The following is a 22,254-nucleotide window of genomic DNA, read 5'->3' on the forward strand; positions in this document are numbered from 1 at the left end:
GAGGATGTGTTTTTGCATATTAACGAGTTATTATGGATGGATGAATTAATTTTTTGTTTACAACTAGATGTCACTCAATCTCACACATTGGATCTTTAAAGGAGCCCTGATATGAAACGTCAACTTTTTGGAGCTTGTTCCATTTATCAGTTACAAAATTTTATTGTAGAAAATGCCGAAGCGGAGAAAATGCGTGTTTGGGAGCACGTGGCAAATGAACGTCAGTAGTAAATAATTCACCCACAGGTGGAACTATTGTTATAAATACTGGGTTCCCACGGGGACTGATTTGAGTGGTGGAATGGGTGTTAATGAGAGCAGTGTATTGACACTGTTTTGCATTTTAATATCAGTAAAACACTTATTTTTGGCCCTTTTGAGCTTCGTGAGAACGTGTGGTCAAGATGAGGGATGGATGGAAGGACCGTCCGGCCGTCTGCCCGGCCCGGGGCAGCCACATGGTAAGAGGTGCAGCCTTTTACTTCCTGGTTAGAAATATCGGCCCCATAAAACTCGGATTTAATAAGAAATTAAATCACCAATGGGTCAAATGTAATTTAGATGGGGAAAGTGGGGAAATACCATGATCTAGTCCCCTTATAGTCAATTAAAAAAAAAATATCGCTACAATAACACTATACCAATAACGTCTAAATTAAAACAAAAACAAAAAATTTTCGTTCAGGTTCAGGTTTCTCAGATATTTTCAGCTGAGATTTAAAATGAGATAAATTATATCTTAATTCATCTGATTTCCATCCCTCGACAGCACAACACATTTTTATGCCCTTGAGATCTATGGTCAGATCAGCAAATTTTCCTTTTAAGTGCTGGATTTTATTATTTTTATGAATTTATTATAATAATAGCATGGATTATTGTTCAATTTCAGAACAATAAAGGAAACACACAATAATGAAAAGCGTCTTTCCATTTTCTTTACGGCTTGTCTTCAGTAGTCACTGATGAGGCTATCAGCAGATATCTGTTGAATTTGGACCCAATTTAGAGAACATAAAAGGTTTACACACCCTTTCTGAGTTATTTTTAATATGTATAAACAAAAAATAGATGAATCATTTCAAAATTGCTTCTAGCACTGCAGCATAAGAAAAATACTGCTCAAAAAAGTTTTATTTTTTTTAAAGCAGAGGTAAACTGAAATTATTTGGTTGCGCACCAATATAATAGGGATGTGGCTTTGTATCGAATGTGCTGCTTTTCTATTAATTTAATATTTCCCTCTTCTTGTGTATGCATCCAAAAAGGCTGCACCTACTTTAGATACTGAATTGCAGAGTGATGCCTCTGTGCTTTATTCATATTTTTTGTACAGGTTCTAATAAAAAATAAAATGGTTTCATTTATGCTGGCGAGATGCTTCGTCATGTTTACTCATCAAAGAATATAAATCCTGTGCAAGAACATTTATTTGACAAAATGGTGAAATCAAAATATATCACCCTTATGAAAATCAAAACAAACACAGCCAACTTGCATATCAGTGAGAGCTTTTATCTCATTGAATAGATGTTTCTTATTCTTATGGTTTGACAGTGCTCAAAATATTTGTTTGATTGCAGCCTAAATTCATTTTCAGGTGTTCAGAAATATGTTTACCAAAATGACAACAAATAAAGTTATATTTAAAACAAACCCCATCCAAAACTTGCAAAAAATAAAATAAAAAAATTATGACCATGACAATGACAATTCATAAGAATTCAGAAGAATAAGGCCGGACTGATTAATTTTTGGCCCCTTGGAGAAGAGACAACACAGATGACGCCGGACATGGCCGTGCTCAGCAGAGGAAGGTGAGGTCGCTCTTCCTGCAACCAACCTGGCAACACACTGCCGTCAGGATATTGTTCATGTCCCGCCTGGTCAAGTCTGAGCCGAAGCCATTTCTGAGGCTTGGCAAACTTTCCAAACTGTTCTCCTCTCCTATGGACAGACCTGCACCAACAATGAAGGAATCAAATCATAAAAACACTTGTTTTATAGGATATTCAGTGGCATTTTGTCTCCCTTTTTCTTTACAACTGACAAATGGAGTGGTCCATTTCTTCAATTGAGGTTGATGTTCCCATTATAAAGGAGCCTAATGACAATGCAGATTTCCGCCCCGCAATTTGCCATGCGCAGTATCCCTTTCCTCTCCGTGATCACTCCAGCTGATAAGACTAACTTAGTTTGCCTGTGTGTAACAGACTGAGAAGGCTTGTAATTTTGATCTGTGTGCTCCCGTGGTCTAATGATGTGGACATTATGTACTGGTCTACCCACACGTGCATGGAAAATACTGCATTGGGAGAATGTGGGCCAAGCCAATATTACAACGATGGAACCGTTTTTTATTCAATTAAGTTCCCTTGGTAGTTGTGTAGAAGTACACCACATTGAACTGAGAGCTGATTGCAAGGTTTTGGTGAATTTACTGCACTACCATAATATGAGCCAAATAGTTCTTTTCATGATGATTATGTCTATTTAGACAACATTGTAACAGTTTCCATTTAAATTGAGCATTAATGTGGTGTTTTTTTTAGATGGTCTTGTTATACCTAATAAAGCATCTGGTCAATACATTTTTAACATTTTCAAATGTCTTCAGATGACCGGTTGGTGGAACCATCGCAGTTGGGGTTCCATCAGTACAGTACTTTAATGTAAAGAACTGACTGAAAATCACATGAACATATAACCATCTCACTATATTACATACTGTACACAATCTCTTTTGCATATCAAAATATTTTTAACAACAAATTGAGGTTAAACTCCAAAGCCATTGGAAATGGTGACAGACAAACATGAAGGTTTATTGTTCAATATATGTTAAGAAGGTATTTGGTGGAAAAAAATGATTATAATATTTGTTAAAAAGTAGACTGTACACAAACCTGATCAACTGGATTGGATCTGCAGATATTTTGCATAATATAAGCAAATGTGGTCGTATGATTTTCCAATTAAATACAACATCAATCTCATTCACTTCAGAGGCATTCTGTACTGCAGTTATTAATAATCAAGGTTTTCAGCACAAAACAACAGAAAATAACTGTCCGTCAAAGAAATAAGTAAAACATCGCCTCACCATCAATTTCCGACTCAGCAAGGATCCTCCTCCAGCGGGACCCTCCGCAGGTGTACACAACAGCTCTCAGGAACTCTCGGCCACACAGTTTCACCGCTTTAACCTCTGCTCTTGCCCTGCTCACACATGCGACGGCGCAAAGCAGAAGAGGCAAGACCACAAGAGCACGCATCCTGGATAACTCAACTGGCTTTTGTTTTTTTATTTTTCAATGTACTGCTGGTGCTCTGAATGGAATTTCTATGTGTGCGTGGATCTCCTCTCTTATCAATGCTGCTCTAGCTGTTCTCTTCACTATATACCCATCCACCTTTCTGTTGCAGAAGCTGAGTGTCCCTGCACCTCCCACTTACTGCTCCTTAGCCCATCCCTGGCACACACATACATGTTTACATGGCCACCCACCGTTTCCGCTTTTCGAACACTTTGGCCATTCTTCGAGAGAATATCGACCCCAAATGGCAAATTAAATGAGGGCAACCCTTTCTGCTCCAGGTGATTACATTGTGATTGCACTGACTTTTATTATCTTGCATGGCCGATTAGGTGATGCAAAGTGTCCCCCTCCCACACTCAAGCAGATGTTTGGTGCACTTACACACATAGAAAGCTGGGATGTCCTCCACTTTAATGCATTTTGAACCATATGAGAGGAAAAAGTCAATGTTGACAGTCCATCAGCCAGATCATTACTTTTGATGGTGCCGCTTGATAGTCAGTATGACATTTCAGAGTGATTGTTATCAAGAGGCCCACTTACCATTCTCATGCTATGCTTGCTTTGGGTGGGGGTGGGGGGCGGGGTGGGGTGTCCAGTAATAAAAAGATTGCAATATATGGAAAAAAAGTGGAGCAGCCGAGTGGCCTAGTAGTTTGCGCTTCCGCCTCTTAGTCCAGTCCAGTTTGTTTTTGTTTTGTTTTATTTTATTTTGTTTCCTCAGGCTTGTGGAAGTTTTCTCCAATTTCTGTGCTTTCCACATTCCAAAATGGTAAGTTGGTTGAAGACTCAAAACATCAGGTGTCAAATTCTTGGAGGCCAAATCCTGTGAAAGTCATTAGATTTTTTGGTTGGAATATTTTATCAAAATGTGAAAGACATATTTTAAAAGGTATGAATTCTGGTTTTGTAGTTTCAAATATTGCTTTCAAACCCATCACAGTTCATCTAAAAAAATTAGCGGTTCAGGAATATAATGCATTAGGGAGCATAAATTTCCTACTTTATGAGAAGACAACATGTAACCCAATATATAACAGTGAGCAACAAAAAATATGTTGTTGCATTTAGAAAAAACACTTGTTCTTGCATATTTTTGGTGTGTTGAATCCAAATCTGAGTAGCTTTTCTGTAATCTCTATTATTTTTTAATCTTTTTATTTTTAATCAAAATATTTGGGGGGCAATCCAGAATACATGCAAACTGATAGCTGGCACTTCACAAAGGTAGCCCCAGAATAACAATATGTAGCCAAATAATTTGGATTACCACAAAAAAAAAGAATTTCCCAAATATAGAAATGAATGAATACTGTATTGTTAACAAGAAAATTTGTGTGAAAACCAAAAAACTGTTTGCACATAAATGCGCTGTAGAATCTGCCTCGCAATGTACAAATAGTTTGATAAGGTGTAATATGGAAATGTGGTATTTTGGTTCATGCCACACCACAGGTACCTCAGCAGGAAAACATTCACTCTTCTTCTTTGCAATTGTTAAACATAATGTGGGGAGGCCAGTTTTTGTCTTGATCACAGAGAGAAACTTAAAAAAAATGATTTTTAAAGCTTGCTTCACAAACAATAATATATTGCACCTCTGGAGGAACTGCATAGAAGCCACAGCTTTATTTTTCCACTTGTTACTTAAAGAAGCCATGTTAAAATAAAAAAAAAAAAACAGTCACATTTGTAATTAGGATATTTTGAATGCATTAAACCTCCTTTTTGAAAAGTAATCAAAAGTTTGAAGAAAAGAAAGCGACAACAGCTCCAAACAGGCTGGATAGCATGTACATTAGAGGAAACAGGTAACCTAGCCTTTGCATTTCCCTCTTTTCTTCTGAAATCGTGCACTAATTCATCAGGTTGCTGCTGGAACTGAAATGACACCGGAAAAAAAAAAAATTATATGTCCATGCAACGTTTTGGTACTTCGTGACAACTGCAGACACAGGAGACCAACAATAGGGAAAATATAACATGTGGTGGATGCTACTGCACTGCAGCCAAAGCACTCCAATGTTACAATGTATGCATATACCTAAAATGTATGCATATACCTATTCAAAGGATTGAAAAAAGAAACTGGTATTCGGTGAAATAATATTAATAATTGCAGGGCACACAGAGACAAACAACCATTCATGCACTCAATCACATCCAAGGACAATTTAGTTTGTCCAATACACCTGCCATGCATCTTTTGGGAGTGTGGATAGAAGCCGGGGTACCTGGAGAGAACCCATGTGGGAGAAGATGCAAACTCCACAGGCAGGTGTGCAAACCACTGCGCCGAAGCCACCCATCCGTGTAATGATACTACCAATATTTCCAGGATTTTGTGCACTCCTTATCCGTCCTGCTTGTTAAGAAAACTGATTTACAGATATACTATCTGTCTATTTAAAAAAAAATCAATATTTAAACTTTACTTTGTATTCATTGCCTTTCCAAGAACTAAGGAACCATTTATATGGCAGTAAAAGCATGAAAGTATAAAACCATATAAACTCATTAGTTTTTGCAGATTGAATCTGTGCTTGGGGATTGTTTTTATCTCACCGAGACAATTGGTCGCCTGTTTCTCTGAGAACTAATGTTGGAACAAGTCATGACAACCAAGTCACGACACGCCCGTTACTCTATGTGCATTTTATCTCAGGTCTGGAACTGGAAAATGTATCAACCATAATGTTTGCCCTAAAGACAGCAGTAAGACAGCAACAACAGCTTGCAATCAGGAGCTATTCAATGACAGGAACAATAGTTTCAATAGCCACATAAAATGCAAGTGAGCCAGAGCGAAAACTGTCAATCTAATCTTAACGAAATAGATAGCATAAAATCGTGTGTGAAATTAAAAACAAAAACAAAAAAACACTGATTTTAACAACGTGCTCACCGTCCACCTTTTTGTTAAAATGTTTCCTTTAAAGTTGTTTACAGTGATTGACATGTTTAACACACTGATATATATCTCTTGAGTTTGTATATTATAAAGCACTCTTGTTTACACCAGGCTATGAGACAATGTGTGTACATTGTCATGAACATTACACTGAAAATGACATAAAAGCAATGGCGCTTATGTAAAATAGGGCATCAGTGGTTAAATGACGCATTAAAAAGCATTTCAAGCCATTCGGCCAGTGGCTTTCTCCTTTTGTTCTCGTTTAACACAAAACTACATTGAATAAAAATAATGTGGTTTCTCAACCATTATTTGCACGTGCAAAAAAAAATAAAGTAAAAACAAAAGTAAACAAGTAAATAATACTGCTGTCAACTCGGTTAAGTTTTGGGGTTAATTTACCACGTTTTTAAACCTCATTTATGAACAAACAGCCTGTGTGCCGTAAAATAGTAAAAAAAAAAAAAAAAAAAAAAAAAAAAAAACTAGCCCGTAGGCATTCGGCAGGAGGGAAATCAACAACAAAAAAGCTCCGAGAAGCCTAAAATGCCGACTGTCTACTGAAGGCTCTGTTTTACTTTTCCGGGCCTGTAAGTGGCAGTATAGAGCAAAGAGGCCAAGCTTGTAGTCCGGTACAGCATGGTATCGATATCGAGAGCTTCATGTTTTCAAGGCTCATGCAACGATTCGACTCGATAGTGATTTAGTTTACTCGCATATTCGAAAGGCTACCACGTGTCGTTTTCAGTGTAAGTCTTGTTCTTGTCATTTGGAGTGGATTTTTTCCCCACACTACTGTTTAACCTCTGCTAAATGAGTTTAGCATTTCTACAGTAGCAGTCAGGAAGTGAGAAAAAAGTCCGCAGACGAGGACGTAATATCGCTCACGTTTACGTCACAGTAAACATCTACAGCCAGCATGCGTTAATTCTCTAAATGGCGATTGAATATTTCCTCTAGTTATCGGAATGTTTTCACGCCTTTTGCATGTTTTTGTGATCTAGATCAACCATGGAACATGTAATGCAGCGAGTTCGGCACAAAGTCATCTGGAGCCAGAAGACTAGAATGGGATTGCTTTCCATCAGGAACCACTCGGGCTGTGCCGAGCCCGCTACTGCTTGTGCATCTTCTACCATCAGGCAAATGAAAGCCCCACTCCTGGTCTCTCGTCTCTATCAGCCGTCAAACCTGCGTGACATGGGTCCGGACAGTCGCTTGCAAGGAGAACTTACCTGTAAGAGTCAGAGGCTCATGCAACAGGCAGGACTCATTCATCCTTCTAATCCAGGATGCTACTATTATCTTCCTGCCATTGTGCGCTCCATGGAGAAACTGGTGAGATGTCATAAACAATCTTAAAAGGATTATGAACATATTGCACTATATTAATATGACTCCTGTGAAACCAATGTTAGGTACATCTAGTGGAAATTCAAATCCACCTTGCTCAGGCCTTCCTGTGTGGAGTTTGCATGTTCTCCCCAAGCCCACAGGATTTCTCTTCTGGCACTTTAGCTTCCTTCCACACTCCAAAGACATGCATGGCGGGTGTATTGGACATACTGAATTGTCCTTTGGTGGGATTGGGTGTGTTTTCCAGAATGAAAAATAGATTGTAAAAAGCAAAGTCCGTCTTCTATAAATCCTAACATTCAAAATATATAAATAGGAAGTGTGAGTTTGCTTAAATGATCTTTGGGGAAGAAAAACGGTAGCATTTTACAAATGTCTCCCACCACCAGGTGAGAGTGATCGACCAGGAGATGCAACAGATAGGTGGGCAGAAGCTGGACATGCCCAGTTTGTGCACTGCCGATCTTTGGAAAACCAGCAAGCGTTGGGACCTGATGGGAAAGGAGCTGTTCCGTTTGAAGGATCGCCATGGTGTCGACTACTGTCTGGGACCCACGCACGAAGAGGCCGTGACCAACCTGGTGGCTCATCAGACCACTCTGTCCTACAAACACCTGCCTATATTGTTGTACCAGGTATGTTTGGGCATTTGCGCTAGGGCTGTTAAAATTATTTATCCTATTGATTATTCCATCAAGTCATGTACCCCCAACACACACACACAATTTTTTTCATTCATAATTATATTTTATTTCTATTGTTTTATATATTGTGCACATGAATCACAACAAAACTAAATGGTCCGCAATTAGCATTAGCACACTCTGAATTAACATTACGGTCAACAAACTACTATTTTGTTCACACCTATATAATGTCATATGTACTTTACATACTGTAAGTATGGAATAGTGTCTTTAAAGTCACTTACTGATGTTACTTCAACAATATTCCATGAGTAAGCTGAAGAATGAAGCCGCCTTTTAGCGATTTAGTGACTTTCTGCTGGGCTTCTTCAGGTTCTGCTTCTTCTTGACAAGCAGAATGACCATGTTTTGTGCCGAACTGCCCTCTAGATTTGAACACCTAAACTGAACACCTTAAACAAAGGGCATCAGCCTTTCCGGCCACTAGGGTGTGCACCAACCTAAAGGAGCCTGTCTTTTCATGAGGGTGGTTTTTTTATTAAAATGTGTGTTAATTGTCAAAGTACTGCTGTGGTATGTATTAAATTGAAAATTATCCCAAACTTGTAATATCCAGTTTTTGGGGGGGAAGTGGTTCTATCTTTGTGCCACCATTTCAACATTGCATGCATCTGCAAGAAAGATCAGAGTAGAAAACGGTGATGCAAATGTATTTCCAACGGAGCTCGGTTTGCTGCTTCCTTCTGGTCTTTCTGCATCCATTGATTCATACTAAACAAAGTAAAACTACAAATACTTAACAAAGCAGCATACTGTAGCAACAAGATGATTGTTAGCTTCGATAGATGCAAAAGTCAATCATAATAAGCACCACTTTTCAGTGCTTTCTGCCTTCAACAGATCACCCGCAAATTCCGAGATGAGCCGAAGCCAAGGTTTGGCCTTCTCCGAGGAAGGGAGTTCTATATGAAGGACATGTATTCTTTTGATGCCAGTGAGGAAGCCGCTCATGAGACCTACGAATCTGTGTGTCACGCGTACACTCGGCTCTTCCAGCGACTGGGCCTGCGTTGTGTGCAAGTGCAGGCCGACACAGGGAATATAGGCGGAAAACTTTCCCACGAGTTCCAGCTGCCCGCCGACATTGGTGAAGACAGGCTTCTGGTCTGCGGGAACTGCTCCTTCTCTGCCAATGTTGAAACAATGGCGTCTGACCGGACTGACTGCCCGCAATGCAAAACTGGTACCCTTGCTGAGTCCAGGGGCATTGAGGTAGGCCACACGTTTTACCTGGGCAAAAAGTATTCTGACATGTTTAATGCCACATTCAGCAATGCCCAAAACAAGCCGAGTGTTGTGGAAATGGGCTGCTACGGCCTCGGAGTCACACGAATTCTTGCTGCAGCCATCGAGGTGACGTCAACAGATGAAAGTATCCGCTGGCCAGGTCTTCTGGCTCCTTACCAGGTTTGTGTTTTGCCACCCAAGAAGGGCAGCAGGGAATTTGAGGCGACAAGTGTGGCTGAAGAGCTGGTTCACACATTAGGACAGACTTTGTCTCATCTGAGAGGTGAAGTTGTTCTTGATGACCGCACCCAGATGACCATCGGCAAGAGGATGAAGGACGCCAGCCGACTGGGTTATCCGTATGTTGTTGTGGTGGGCCAGGGAGCGCTGGAGGGCACACCCAGGTTTGAGGTGGTCTGCCAGCAGACTGATCAAACCATGTTTTTAAGTAAGGATGAGCTCTTCAGCCTTTTGGGAAAAGTGGAAATTGTGTGATCACAAGCTGGGTTGAACTGCATTTAATAGTAATATAATGAATTGCATAAAAGTATGGTGTGAAAAGTGGTCGTAAAAGTGAACACGGTTATATGACAGTTGTGGAATACTGTGTAAGTGAAATGACTTAAATGGCAGAGAATCGCCTAAAATCATGTATAAATGCTTACTGTCCATGAATTGTGACAATATCCCAGCAGAACAAATAAATCTCAAGACAGGGTGCTCCAAATGTCCACATTGCAAGTACACAAATCTACTGAACTATGGATGGTAGTAAGATAAAATTAGTGCAATTTTAAAGCTGAATTCATTAAAGGTGGGTTTTTTTTTTTTTTTTTTGGTATTACGTTTTCCGTATCCGACAACGACTCACTCAACAGGAAAATACACTTTACGTTCTTGATTTTTATTTTTTAATTTTTGCATGACTATCGGCTTTATCTGTGTCGTGTTACCAGCGGTGCTCACAATGAATGTTTGAACATTCCTTGTAAAAATTTAGATTAAATGCCTTCATATGTAAGACGCACTTTTATATCTTTAATAGTTTTCGAAATATTCAATGTCATGCACCAAAGTCGTTTGCAACAACCTGTAGGATTAAATTCACATTTTCCCGAATATCAGTGGACCCATCTTTTCATAAGGAACGTTGTTGCCTCTCTATAATTAAACTACTTTTATTTGAAATATTTCCATTCTTTTGTGTGTGTGTGTGTGTGTGCGCGCGCGCGCGTGTGTGGAGTTTTAAAAAATCCGTCAGTATAACTTATGCGGTAAAGTCTCTCTCACCCCAACATCACTTTTATAAAGCCAAATTATAGTTGCGGTTTTTAGGTATATGTAGTAAATTTGCGCTTTTTATTTTTGTCTTTTTTTTTTTTAGCCAGTTTAGCCTGATCCTTTTTAGGCGGAACCTTTGCTCATGGCTGTTTCCGCGCGGACCGTTTGGCCAGTCTTTCCTGTCTTACACGTGCAGTTCTACTGCGTCTTATTTCCATTATTTTTCGTCACTTATTTTGAAGGTGGCAATTGTTTTTAACTTGGGAAGACGGCTCACAGATAACTTAAGTATTTATGGCCTCCCCAGCTGTTCAAAATGACAGTGACGATGACGACGTTCTTGCGGAAGCCTTCACGCGACATAAATACAAAAATGCCTTCAATGAAGGCACATGGGAAGAGGTGAGAAAAATTGTATTCCTCTACGCGAATTTGCTGATGAGGGGCCCCATAGTAACTAGAAAAGCTAATTATTTGGTGGTCAGGCTCTGGGTCCGATTTAATTTTGTAATATAAACACTTTGAGCAACTATGTATGCTTGTAAACAGGGCCCAGATTTATTTTGAAAGCTAGTCGACCCAGCGAAAGGCAAATGAACCCCCCCCCCCCCCAAAAAAAAAAAAAAACAGTTTACAACTATGATTTCTAATGGAGTTATTCTTTAGTCATACATCATCTATTCAATTTATTATTCATATTATTAATATGCATCAATCGGAGCAACTGCTCCCAATTTCGTTGTTTACCTGTGTACAATAACAATAAAGCTATTCTAAGCAGAAACTCGTCCTGTGATCTTGTTTAGGAATTTGATAAAATTCCAATGTTCATGAAAACGGTGCCAGAAGAGATTGACCCCAGAGAATATCCAGAGCTCGCTCATATACAGGCGATTATCCACGATGAAGACAGGACCCCAGAAGGTAGTTTTGCCACAAATGGTATCCCTTGTACGAATTGTAATAAGGTCATTTGTGTCCAATACTGCAGTAATTAAGTGATACTAACTATTTTTAATTTATTTTATTGTTTAATTTTATAGAAAAAGCACAGAGTTTAAAGAATGAGGGCAATGAATTTTTCAAAGAGAAGAATTACCCGAAGGCTATCCTGGCATACACAGCAGCATTGAAGAATACGTGTAACGATCAAGACCTGAATACTGTTCTTCTCACCAACCGAGCAGCGGCGCACTTTCATCTTGGTACAATATTTAAACACCACGAAGAAATCAATTTCGTTTTACGAGACTAAATAATTAAACGTCCTTTTTTCAACATGACCTGATTGTAGGCAACATGCGATCTTCACTGAATGATGCTGCAGCCGCAAAGAAGCTCAAACCAGACCATGTTAAAGCCTTGATCAGAGGTATGATGAAAACTAATAAAGTCATCATGTACCATATATCTTACAGGCTTCACAATTGAGGTACTGCATATTGTATTTAATATACACAACACAATATAATTCAAACAAAAGTTGTCTGTTTCATGTAATCTAGTGTCATTACTCAACTTTTGTTGTACAGGCTACAAGGTAAACTAAGATTGGGATTTTTATATCGACTTGGATGTGTTTGTATGTGTGTACAGGAGCTCAGTGTTGCATTGAGTTGCATAACTTTGCAACAGCCATTCAGTGGTGTGAAGAGGGTCTTAAAGCTCACCCTACAGACAAAAAGTTGCAAGATCTGAGAACAGCAGCAGACAAACGCAAGGTAGCACCACTCTTAAAGCAAAGTTAATTATCAATTCATATAATCAGTGTTTGTTTTTGTTTATGGCAGAGAGCATCAGAGAGAGATGCCAGAAAGGCCAAGATCAAAGAAAAGAAGTTGAATAACGAGAAAGAAGCTCTTTTGGCTGCGATAAAGGTTATAATAAGGCATACTAAAACCTATAGTGACAAATCTTCTGTCCTTAATCCGTGTGTCACATCATGTTCATATCGCAGGAGCGAGGCATCAAGCTCCTCCATTCTGTAAAGCCTCATCAGTCATCAGACGGCGAGGGTGATGATGACGTGTCTTCGACTGCAATAGCTGAGCTCAGCCTGGACGATCTCAGCTCGCGCAAAGCCACAGGAGCTCAGGTCTTCCTTGATGAGCAGCGTGCCCTGCATTGGCCTGTGATGTTCCTCTATCCAGAACATCAGCAGAGTGACTTCATCTCTGCTTTCTGCGAAAACAACAGGTAGACCTTATTATGCAATGTTGACAGTAGTCTGTTAGGAAAAAAAAATCACAGTGTTTTCCCCCCATCAGTTTTTTAGATCACTTCGCTGTCATGTTTGGGGAAGAACTCCCATCTTGGGATGTGGACAGAAAATATCACATGCAAAATTTGCAGGTTTGTTCTCTATGTTTCTTCATAAATTGATTTTTGGTAATATAACCTGAAGCATACAAGTAAATAGGGCCCAACCGTTATAATTTTTTAAGGCCAATGGCAATTTCTCATAGGAGAAATATTCAATTGTAATCATGCTCAGTAACCATCTTCTCACGCTGTAGATATTCTTCGAGGACGAGGAGAGGGAGACACTCTACAAAGTTGACCCAGAAACGTCACTTTTGAAAGTATTGCAACACAAAAGGTAAATATGTTGAAATAGTTGACGATCGAGGACTGCTTTTATATGATATGCCGGAAATGTTTGGGACCTGGTGTCATAGTATTGCAGTCATATGAAAAAGTTTAGGCAACCCTGATATTTTTTCAGAACCAGGTAGCAGGCATACATAAGAACAGTATGTCCTTATGATGATAATGACATGACTCTACAAGTCTTTTCCCTTTTAAAAAAAAAAAAAAATCAGGGATCCATCCATTTGTTTTCTTTCGCTGGTCATCCTCACTAAGGTTGCAGAATTTTCTATGAAGTATAGTCTCAAGATCACCATAGTTTCCACTCGTGTGCGCTTCTGTGTTTCATCTCGCATTTCCTGGTTTGCGCAGTGCTTGTTTTTGCCAGATCGCCTTTGATCACATGATTTTGATCTTGGAGAACTACATTCTGGATAGGTTAAAACCGAGCATTTATGTATTTATATGGTGTGTTGTGTTGATTGGAGTATGTCACACACAGTATGATGAAAACTGTGAAAACTAACGACCTAGTTTTTTTTTTTTTTTTTTAATTGTCATGTGTGGGGTGTAACAAACAATTTCCTTAAAAAAAAGTCCCTGGCTATGGCACAATTTGGGACAATTACTTTTAAGAATGAGGGAGAAATAATGTAAAAACTGCTGTGCCTAAACACCCCATGGGACCAATACAGGGCGAAAGGGTGGTGATGGTCCGATTTCGCTTGCTCGCAAGCTCAATTTATATATGTTCTGGAATATGATCTTTATTCGCATTTTCATTATACACGTTTACACTTTGGGTTTTTACTATATGGGATAGTGTCCTGGCATAATCCTGAAAACTTGTCTAGACCTTACTCTCGGAAGCTCTTGACACTACAATTTGTGTTTTGCAGGTTTTTTGTCAAGGTGGGCACGCCCAGCTTCATCGTTTTGGTGACTGGCTCATCATTTTGGAAGCAGTATTTAACAGGGAAAAAAGTACGTGGTTTGTGAAAATGCCACCAGTTTTCTGATATGAGTTTTTTTTTTTTTTTTTTTTTAATGAGGAAATGTTCTCACCAAGCTCAAGGACTTTCTTTGCCAAAAGAAAATCACCTCTGTGGTGGGAATGGGAGCAAAAGTCAACATATACTGTATCTGCTGTAGGTGTTTTTCAAACAGAGTACTTCATCTATACTCGTTTAAAGATTTAACAGTTTGGTGCACTTCTCTGAAACTGGCTCAGATGACCTTTAATTGTACATATTTACGTATTCATCTGTGAAAGCATTGATCATGTTTATAACTTCTCAATAATTATGATTTAACCTGAAAAGGAACTGACAAAAATCAATACTTGAAATCACCATTTTCGCATCGCTGTTTGTCCAGGCAAAATTAACATTTTCAGCCTTATCAAAGCACATTGAATACCAAAACTAAGAAAAAAACTGCTTAGATGGTCCTACAAAGCTTCATACCACAAGTAGCCAGATGTTATATCATTTTTATTATTTTTTAATAATTGCTTTACATTTCTGAGTGTTGCGAAAGAGCAATCTTTAGTGAGCTATTTGTCAAACAAGCCCATAGGATTCTCATGGTGTTCTTTGGAAATTTATCAATAGCAAAATATTTAGGAAAAGCACTTTCAACAACAAAAAACTTAGTGTGACACGACCAACCAATTTTATGAATGTAAACTTCCATACAGTTGGATCTTGTATAACAGATGTTACAATTTTAAAAAATCAATTGCAAATAAAACAAAACGTGTCCAGGATACAAGCGGCCGAAATGAGTTTCCTCTGCAGGGTGTCCGGCCACGGGAGGGAGGGAGGGAGGGAGGGAGGGAGGGAGGGATGGATGGAAACATTTGTGACTGGAGTTGACACATTTTCACTGTTTAAAAATTGTCACCATTTTTTTTCAGAGATTTTATCATGTCGTAAAACCTTTTACATTTTTACTAAATTGCTTTCAGTCGGTGTCTACCAACAACACAGCAGCAGATGGACATCTGTGATTTGCTATCAGGCCACTGACTTGGACATGGAAGAGTGCATTATTCTTCTTAAGTGAGAAGAAAGAAATGAATCAATTACAAGTAGACTAACAGTCGTTTTGATTAATCAAGTCCACCCCAAAGCTGAATATGATCTGTCTTATTTGTTAACATAATAAGGAGGTGCAGGGTCTGCATTGATCATCACCACAGGAGGAGGTTGTGAAATGACTGTTTGGTTGACCACATTAATGACCGTTGGCTCTTGGCTTCGGTATTTAAGCTCGCGATGCATTTGACACCAGCTGCACCACACGCAGAAACAGGAAGCAGCAATGTCTTTGCAGAGAGAGCCCTGTGAGAAAAGCACAAAATGCATTAAGCGGGGAATGACTCCGTGCCTTTCCATAAAGGCTTCTAGCTCGATCCTTACCTTAATTCCATATTTGCTTCGCATGCTTGCTCTCAGAGACAAGGCCGCGGGAGGCACACACAGTGGAATCTCACATATCACACACACGGCGGGGCTGAAGATGTCACACAATGGGAGACATCGGTTCTCTCCGTATCTCCCTGAGACCGTGCATGCCAAGCAGGGGCAGCACCAGAAACCGTAGCAGCCTGAGCAAAAACGCAATTGGGGATTGCAACAGTGTGAAACCGGTCTTTGCACGCTGATGTTGTTTGTGTTATGCACTGTTTCTTACAAGTACTGGCATTTTCAAAGCAGTCCATGAGGTCAGAATTCCATTCTGTTAGAGCAGGTTGGTAGGCCATCTCTGTTCCGACAATTTGAGCACAAGAGGGAAAAAAAGCAATTTAGATTTTAAATTTAGCAGGTCTTTTCCAAAACACTTGAACGGACCCCCCCCCCCCCCCCCCCCCCCCCAAAAAAAAAAAAAAAAAACATGTTTATTGCCGCCCCAGTAGTCTAAACATGGCATTCAGATTATTCTTGTGTTTGTGGATTATGAATTAAGCAGCAAAATTCATTTGGTTTCATCCATCTCAGGGTGTCATGTTTCTCAGCAAAAAATGAAAAGGAAAATGAAAGTAAAATACAGACGATCTTGACAAACAAAAATATGTGCATCAAGAACGTGTATTAAACACAATTTAATTTAAAAAGAAATACTTTGAAATGAATATAAAAATGTGAGTTGTGTTACAGTCACCATTTTAAACTTACAAAAGACATGTATTATGCACGATGTATTTAGGGGAGGGAAACTTAACAACCACAGTTGTGTACACAGTAACGATCAAAATCAGATCTATAAAAACAAAGATGGTTAGCGAAACAAATTAATAACAAAAACATTTAGCACAATGAAACACAAAAACAATGCCGAGTCATGCTGAGTCGAAAACCCCCAAAATAAAAATGACAATGACCTATTTCTGGTATTAATTGTGCCAAATTTCTGGCAAAGACTGCTACTCATATACAGCATGAAAACTTAAGCAATACTTCTGGCATTCATTTAAAACAGGAGAAAAAATATTGTCAAATTGTTCAGTCTCACCTGATTATTGTTGATGCTGTCTTGGTTTAGAGAAAGAAGTGATAGGAGTGTTACTTACAGTAATGGAGGATTGAATGAATGGAATGGAATGGAAAAATGCCGCCAAACCTGAATGCATACAAGGAAAAGAAAGTCCAAATTGAGAATTTAATACTTACCTTGAGGTACGGGTTGCTCAACCCCTCTCGAGCCAAGATTTACTTTTCAAGTAGCTCATCTCCCGCAATCAAATAATTCAGTGGAAAACGCAAACTCGCCCACCTTTTCCATCCTACTGTAATTAACCACTCGAGACTTTTTCTCGCGTAATTGCGCGCACACGCATACCAGATTCTGCTATGGCAATAACTGACCCAATTCTAAACACAAATGGAAAAAATAAACCAATTTAAGACAGGTATTCCTAAGTTTTTTTTTTTTTAATTTTTGGGGCGGGGGAATAAATCACTGCCTATCTGTTGGAGAACTAGCACACTATGCTGTGAAACCGTTCACTGCTTGCAATTAGACAGTGCAGGATATGCACCACTACCTGGTTTCACTCTTTACCCTCAAAGCTGCAGCAGAATGATGCTGTGAGCAAGACGCTCGACCTGTGAATTGTACGTTCACATTAGTTTAGGAAACAGATATAGTCCAGTTTCCGCTGGGATTGTTTCCAGCAACGGGGACAGGCCTTCCAGGGAGCCAGGATAATCATAATAATGCTCAACAATCAAAAAGAAAAAGAAGATTTGGGGAATTTGAAAGGCTGGCATAGGGCTGAACAATTAGAGAAAAAAATTGAATTCAGATTTTTTTTTTAATACGATTTTGATGGATTTCGCGTTTTATGTAACGAACAAGCTACAATCTCAATGTACAGCACATTCACAACATTTAAAAACTTGACAGATTACCTCATACTATCAAAGCGTTAAAATAATAATACACCCATTTGCAAGGAGTCACAATGTTTTGTGAGTGAGACAATACTTTTTAATGACTTAAACATTTCATTTAGGGAAGAACCACTTTACTAAATGCTTTCATGTATAAATATGCAAATGAGATTGTGTATTTTTATTTTCGATGACTGAATTAGCGGAATGGCCTGAATGTCATATAATGACATTAATCAAACCTTTGGGTGTAAACAGTAAATAAAAATGATAATAAAAGTCAAAATAAATTCATAATCAAAATTAGACCACATCTTAACCATGGGTGCCAATAATTATGAAAGCACTGTATTTCTGCAACAGAAAGGGCTGATACATTTGTCTGTAGCCTCTTTTACATCCACTAGGGGGCAGTCACCACCTAAGCAAAATTGTACACTAATGTCCAATTTATGCAGTGAGATCTTATAATTTTATACTTTATTTTATTCATGTGTACTCATACTTTAGTACTACGTTAGTATTCTTATATTTTGTATTTAATTACGTTCGTTTCATGCCTCTTGTCTTTTTGTAGGCTTCTGACCGTAATGTAAAATGCTCACTTCCAAATAGGCATGAGAAAACATGAAAAGTCCACACAGAAAAGCTCGTACTGGACAAAGAGCAAATTAATCCAAACAAAATCAGACTGCATCAATCTAGCCGCTTTAACCTTGTTGTTATTATTTTTTTTATTGTGATTTTAATAGGACAATTTGCTTGTCGTTTGAAAACAGTTTGTAGGCAAACAAAAACATTGAAAAAGCAAAATACATCCACTAGCTGGAACATCCAAAATAACAAAAATATTTCCAGACAGACAAATCATATGGAGCTCACCATTGTGAAGAGAATCGGATTTTTCAATATGCATTTTTTTTTTTTAAATCGTAGAATTATCAAAGCTCTCCCACCCTGGTATTGTTCATCCTAATATTGTGATTAATGTCAACAAATACAGTATCAAATTAAGCCCCCACTTTACAATAAGCATCAATAAAGGTCTTAATCAGACTTAGTTTACTCTTTCTTTATAAAAGTTCAGTACAGATTGGCACTTATTGGTGGAATTACTGACCAATTTCAGAGCACAGAAAGCAATCGGATAAAATCTGATTCATTATGCTTCATATACCAGTCGTCAAACTATCTTGCTTTGAATGATTTTTTTTTTCCCATCACTATATTTTTTCACCGAATCTACAATATTTACCCCTAATGCTCATCTATGTAGCTTTCAGCTGCAACTTGCTCACAAAAGACAAAACGGGTGATGAATTGCTCACACAGCCTGCATTCAGTTGGCTTCAAGAAATGATTAGAGGGGTGCAGGCTGCATGTTGACGACGGTGGGGTTTTTCTTGCGAAACTTCAGTTCACGGTGCATTTGACACCAGGTGCACCACATGCAGAAACACGAGGACAGGATGTCGTTACACATTGAGCCCTGCGAACAAATGATTTTATTAGTGCTGTTTTCAGTGCATTTCATTTTTTTTAACTGTCCACATTCGTACATTGTTACATAATTACTTAGATTTTTATTCCCTTTTATGATTTTAACATGATGATTATTGTCGGGACATAGATTAAAAAAATGCTTATTGGTTGCTTAGTTGCATATTTGGAACAAGTGTTCACCTACTGTGTGAAATAAAACATAAATCTTTATTATATCTGAAAATGTGTCAGTGAGCTGTTTTTCATCTTGTAAACAAACAAAAATGTATCCTTAAGTTTGCATTTTTCTTACAAGATACATTATTTTTCAGCAATTTTCAAATTTTTTGGAGAATTTCGTTTTTCAGGCACCTGAAGCAACAGTTTTAGTAAACAATAACATGCTTACGATTGTTATTGTTATTAGTTATTAATGTTTAATCCACGATTGCCTTTTTTCTGTATGGCGCCTCCTCATAATTAGTGACCAACAAATGAAGTTTCACGAATGCTTGTAAAAGGAATTGCACTCCTCTAGAGGGCACTCTTGGTTCAAAGAGACAGGGTAAATGTAATACTTTTCCACCGCAACAAATATGCAATATGAATTGTACGTGCAGCCGTCACAAGAACACACATTTTTTTGCACTGAGCAATCCAAGAACCTTGCGTGACCCAAAATCTGGCAGTTCTGTACGGACCATGGATTAAGTCTAATGACACCTCACACTCGAGCACAAATGAGCTGTCAATCAAAAACCAGTTGGAACTGTCAGCAGGCACTTCTCTGAAAGTTCAAAATTTATGTCGCAAACCGATGCAAAAACTGCTTATTTAGAGCCTCGCAAATTTCTATAAAGTGAAATAAAAAAAAACCAAAACAATGTCTCTGTTCACAAGTCAACATTTGTAACTAGAATTGTAATTGAGATGGTCAACATCATGCCTAATACCTTGACACCATATCTATTGCGAATGCCCACTCTGAGAGACAAAGCCGCAGGGGGCGCAAACAGCGGGATCCCAAAAGCTGTCAGGACAGCCGGGCTGAGCATGTCACACAATGGGAGACATCGGTTCTCTCCAAATGTTCCCGCAACTGAGCAGGCCAGACACGGGCAGCAAAAGAAGCCATAGCAGCCTGAAAAACATCAAGAAAAAGGATTTAAAGGTCACCTCTATCACCGTAGTTAGTACTTGATTGGATTAAACTTTCATCTGGTTTTTCTTAACAAAAGACATTGTGTGGAGGCAATAAGATCTGTCAGGCAAAAGTGTGTTATTACAATAGCAGATGCTCGTTATTGAGAAGTCACACCCGAATCAGACAAAAGAAATGCGACTCCGTTTCGCATGTAGCAAACTGTCGGGATAACATGACGTATTACAACATGCGCTGTAAGTCTGCCATAGTAAAACAAAGTGTCGTACGATGGAAATCTCAATCAAGGCCGGGGTCAAAGTAAGCAAAAATACTTACAAGAACTTTTGTCTTGACAACAATCAAGGAGGCCGGTGTTCCATTCTGTCAAAGCCTGCTTTGGAGACATACTGAAGAATCAAAAACAAGTCAAGATGTAAATAATGGCACACATGGGCATGATTTGATGTGTCAAATATACATGTATAACTCTTAAATTCTGAACATTTACTAAAATTTACTTCTACTGTTGTTATACTATAAACTGACCTCAATAAAGACAAATTAAAGATGAGAGCGTACGTAGAAATAAATTGCTGCTCCTTGACTGTGGAAATGTTGGTTGGACCAGAAACCTTTTTTTTTTTTTTTTTCTGCAAACTTATATCTCTGCAAATTTAGCATTGATCACACCTTCAGCATGTTTACATAAGCACTGGCATCAAAGATTGCATTTGATCCTCTTTGTTTTTTAAGTTAAGCAAATTACACCCGTACATCAAGCCAATATTCATCCTCCAAATGATGGTGGTTAAAAACGATTTTGTAGCTCGGTCTTGCGTACTTACAAAAAAAAAAATGTGCCTGTATCATTTGACTTAAAGCAAAAACTATCAGAGACAACTCATTCTTACCTGGTTGAACTTCGTCTTTTCACAAGGGAAAGCTAAAAAAGATTGTGGCACTCTAAGGCTCTGTTCCAAAGAAGACTTTGCTGAGCAATGCAGCAGAACCTGAATACATGGCAGCAATGTACATTTTCACAAGCGGCCATTGTTGTCATGCAGGTGTGTCCAAATAGTTAGACACACAACAAACCCAGTCCTGAAAAACATGTAATATATTCGGCTTGCCGACACCCTAAAGAAATATTAAAACACTCACTGATTTCAGTTTTAGTTCTGTTGATTGGTATATGCATTTCACATTTATTTTGCTTTTTTCAAATTACATATCTCTTGTTGAGGAGGGCCCAGAATTCAGTCAATGTATTATTGGACTCTTCAGCTAAAGCTCGATCAAAATCGCAAATGAGAGTGAGTGTTTGCTTAATTTTATAATTAACCATTGTTTTTAATTGATAACCTTTTAACGAACATGCAGGAATTTGTCAAGGCAAAATCCTACTTCTAAATTCCAACAGTTCTTATTTTAGACAATTGCAACAGATAGTATTGTCTACTTGTCCTCAATACAGTATGGATGCATTTTCTTGAGTGATGAATGTGAACATTTTGCACTGATGGTACTTCTGTCAACTTGTAATGGAACTGCAGAGCAGCATTCTCTACAGTATGCGAGGTAATGTGCGTGTGCAGACGCAAATGCTGAAACTCAATGCTGCAACAATAAAACGATATGAAGTTTCAGTCCTTTATTTTTGTCACAGCTGAATATGAATTTATCAAAAAGCTCTAAAACTCATCATCGCTATCTGACACGCCAAACCCTAACCCTCCTCCCATTGAAATCCCAGACGTCCTCTCCCTCCTGCTGGTCATTTGCGCAAACAATCTTGTTACTCTTCCATGAGTGGTCATCTTTGGACCTGTCCAATGTG

At 38.6% G+C, this 22,254-nt stretch overlaps 5 protein-coding genes across 5 annotated transcripts; 2 read left to right on the forward strand and 3 right to left on the reverse strand.

Annotated features, from left to right (window-relative positions):
- Window positions 1-1,567: 1,567 nt before the first annotated feature.
- Window positions 1,568-3,833, reverse strand: insl5a (insulin-like 5a). The gene is made up of 2 exons (XM_088426099.1): window positions 3,104-3,833; window positions 1,568-1,959 (listed from the first exon to the last, which is right to left on the reverse strand). The coding sequence occupies exons 1-2, from the start codon at window positions 3,273-3,275 to the stop codon at window positions 1,805-1,807; spliced, it is 327 nt and encodes a 108-aa protein (XP_088282225.1). The 5' UTR covers window positions 3,276-3,833; the 3' UTR covers window positions 1,568-1,804.
- Window positions 3,834-6,848: 3,015 nt separating this feature from the next.
- On the forward strand, window positions 6,849-10,257 carry pars2 (prolyl-tRNA synthetase 2, mitochondrial). Its single transcript, XM_088425670.1, has 4 exons — window positions 6,849-6,983; window positions 7,239-7,572; window positions 7,980-8,225; window positions 9,138-10,257. Exons 2-4 carry the CDS (start codon window positions 7,246-7,248, stop codon window positions 10,017-10,019), a joined length of 1,455 nt encoding a protein of 484 aa, XP_088281796.1. The 5' UTR covers window positions 6,849-6,983; window positions 7,239-7,245; the 3' UTR covers window positions 10,020-10,257.
- A 488-nt stretch (window positions 10,258-10,745) lies between these two features.
- ttc4 (tetratricopeptide repeat domain 4) lies at window positions 10,746-15,182 on the forward strand. Its single transcript, XM_088425671.1, has 10 exons — window positions 10,746-11,207; window positions 11,612-11,729; window positions 11,849-12,010; window positions 12,100-12,177; window positions 12,402-12,526; window positions 12,596-12,682; window positions 12,763-13,001; window positions 13,073-13,157; window positions 13,322-13,404; window positions 14,294-15,182. The coding sequence occupies exons 1-10, from the start codon at window positions 11,100-11,102 to the stop codon at window positions 14,391-14,393; spliced, it is 1,185 nt and encodes a 394-aa protein (XP_088281797.1). The 5' UTR covers window positions 10,746-11,099; the 3' UTR covers window positions 14,394-15,182.
- Window positions 14,870-17,018, reverse strand: LOC148417221 (cornifelin homolog B-like). Its single transcript, XM_088425673.1, has 4 exons — window positions 16,911-17,018; window positions 16,092-16,163; window positions 15,818-16,005; window positions 14,870-15,739 (listed from the first exon to the last, which is right to left on the reverse strand). Exons 2-4 carry the CDS (start codon window positions 16,159-16,161, stop codon window positions 15,545-15,547), a joined length of 453 nt encoding a protein of 150 aa, XP_088281799.1. The 5' UTR covers window positions 16,162-16,163; window positions 16,911-17,018; the 3' UTR covers window positions 14,870-15,544.
- Window positions 17,019-18,500: 1,482 nt separating this feature from the next.
- LOC148417222 (cornifelin homolog) lies at window positions 18,501-21,476 on the reverse strand. The gene is made up of 4 exons (XM_088425674.1): window positions 21,329-21,476; window positions 20,754-20,824; window positions 20,227-20,414; window positions 18,501-19,280 (listed from the first exon to the last, which is right to left on the reverse strand). The coding sequence occupies exons 2-4, from the start codon at window positions 20,821-20,823 to the stop codon at window positions 19,152-19,154; spliced, it is 387 nt and encodes a 128-aa protein (XP_088281800.1). The 5' UTR covers window position 20,824; window positions 21,329-21,476; the 3' UTR covers window positions 18,501-19,151.
- Between the last annotated feature and the right edge of the window lie 778 nt (window positions 21,477-22,254).

Source organism: Hippichthys cyanospilos, chromosome 10 (genome assembly GCF_059441005.1).
Source record: "Hippichthys cyanospilos isolate Australia breed blue-spotted pipefish chromosome 10, RoL_Hcya_1.0, whole genome shotgun sequence".
NCBI lineage: Eukaryota > Metazoa > Chordata > Actinopteri > Syngnathiformes > Syngnathidae > Hippichthys > Hippichthys cyanospilos.

What these genes read in the sequence shown, in the direction of transcription:
- insl5a (XM_088426099.1), bottom strand. Translation starts at nt 3,275, where the DNA reads ATGCGTGCTCTTGTGGTCTTGCCTCTTCTGCTTTGCGCCGTCGCATGT. An exon ending in TGCTGAGTCGGAAATTGATG is followed by an intron (nt 1,960 to 3,103) that starts GTGAGGCGATGT and finishes TTGTTGGTGCAG; the next exon opens with GTCTGTCCATAGGAGAGGAG.
- pars2 (XM_088425670.1), top strand. Translation starts at nt 7,246, where the DNA reads ATGGAACATGTAATGCAGCGAGTTCGGCACAAAGTCATCTGGAGCCAG. An exon ending in TGCGCTCCATGGAGAAACTG is followed by an intron (nt 7,573 to 7,979) that starts GTGAGATGTCAT and finishes TCCCACCACCAG; the next exon opens with GTGAGAGTGATCGACCAGGA. An exon ending in TGCCTATATTGTTGTACCAG is followed by an intron (nt 8,226 to 9,137) that starts GTATGTTTGGGC and finishes TGCCTTCAACAG; the next exon opens with ATCACCCGCAAATTCCGAGA.
- ttc4 (XM_088425671.1), top strand. Translation starts at nt 11,100, where the DNA reads ATGGCCTCCCCAGCTGTTCAAAATGACAGTGACGATGACGACGTTCTT. An exon ending in TGTTAAAGCCTTGATCAGAG is followed by an intron (nt 12,178 to 12,401) that starts GTATGATGAAAA and finishes ATGTGTGTACAG; the next exon opens with GAGCTCAGTGTTGCATTGAG. An exon ending in CTCTTTTGGCTGCGATAAAG is followed by an intron (nt 12,683 to 12,762) that starts GTTATAATAAGG and finishes TTCATATCGCAG; the next exon opens with GAGCGAGGCATCAAGCTCCT.
- LOC148417221 (XM_088425673.1), bottom strand. Translation starts at nt 16,161, where the DNA reads ATGGCCTACCAACCTGCTCTAACAGAATGGAATTCTGACCTCATGGAC. An exon ending in CTTTGAAAATGCCAGTACTT is followed by an intron (nt 16,006 to 16,091) that starts GTAAGAAACAGT and finishes GTTTTTGCTCAG; the next exon opens with GCTGCTACGGTTTCTGGTGC. An exon ending in GAAGCAAATATGGAATTAAG is followed by an intron (nt 15,740 to 15,817) that starts GTAAGGATCGAG and finishes CTTTTCTCACAG; the next exon opens with GGCTCTCTCTGCAAAGACAT.
- LOC148417222 (XM_088425674.1), bottom strand. Translation starts at nt 20,823, where the DNA reads ATGTCTCCAAAGCAGGCTTTGACAGAATGGAACACCGGCCTCCTTGAT. An exon ending in TTGTCAAGACAAAAGTTCTT is followed by an intron (nt 20,415 to 20,753) that starts GTAAGTATTTTT and finishes GATGTTTTTCAG; the next exon opens with GCTGCTATGGCTTCTTTTGC. An exon ending in GCAATAGATATGGTGTCAAG is followed by an intron (nt 19,281 to 20,226) that starts GTATTAGGCATG and finishes ATTTGTTCGCAG; the next exon opens with GGCTCAATGTGTAACGACAT.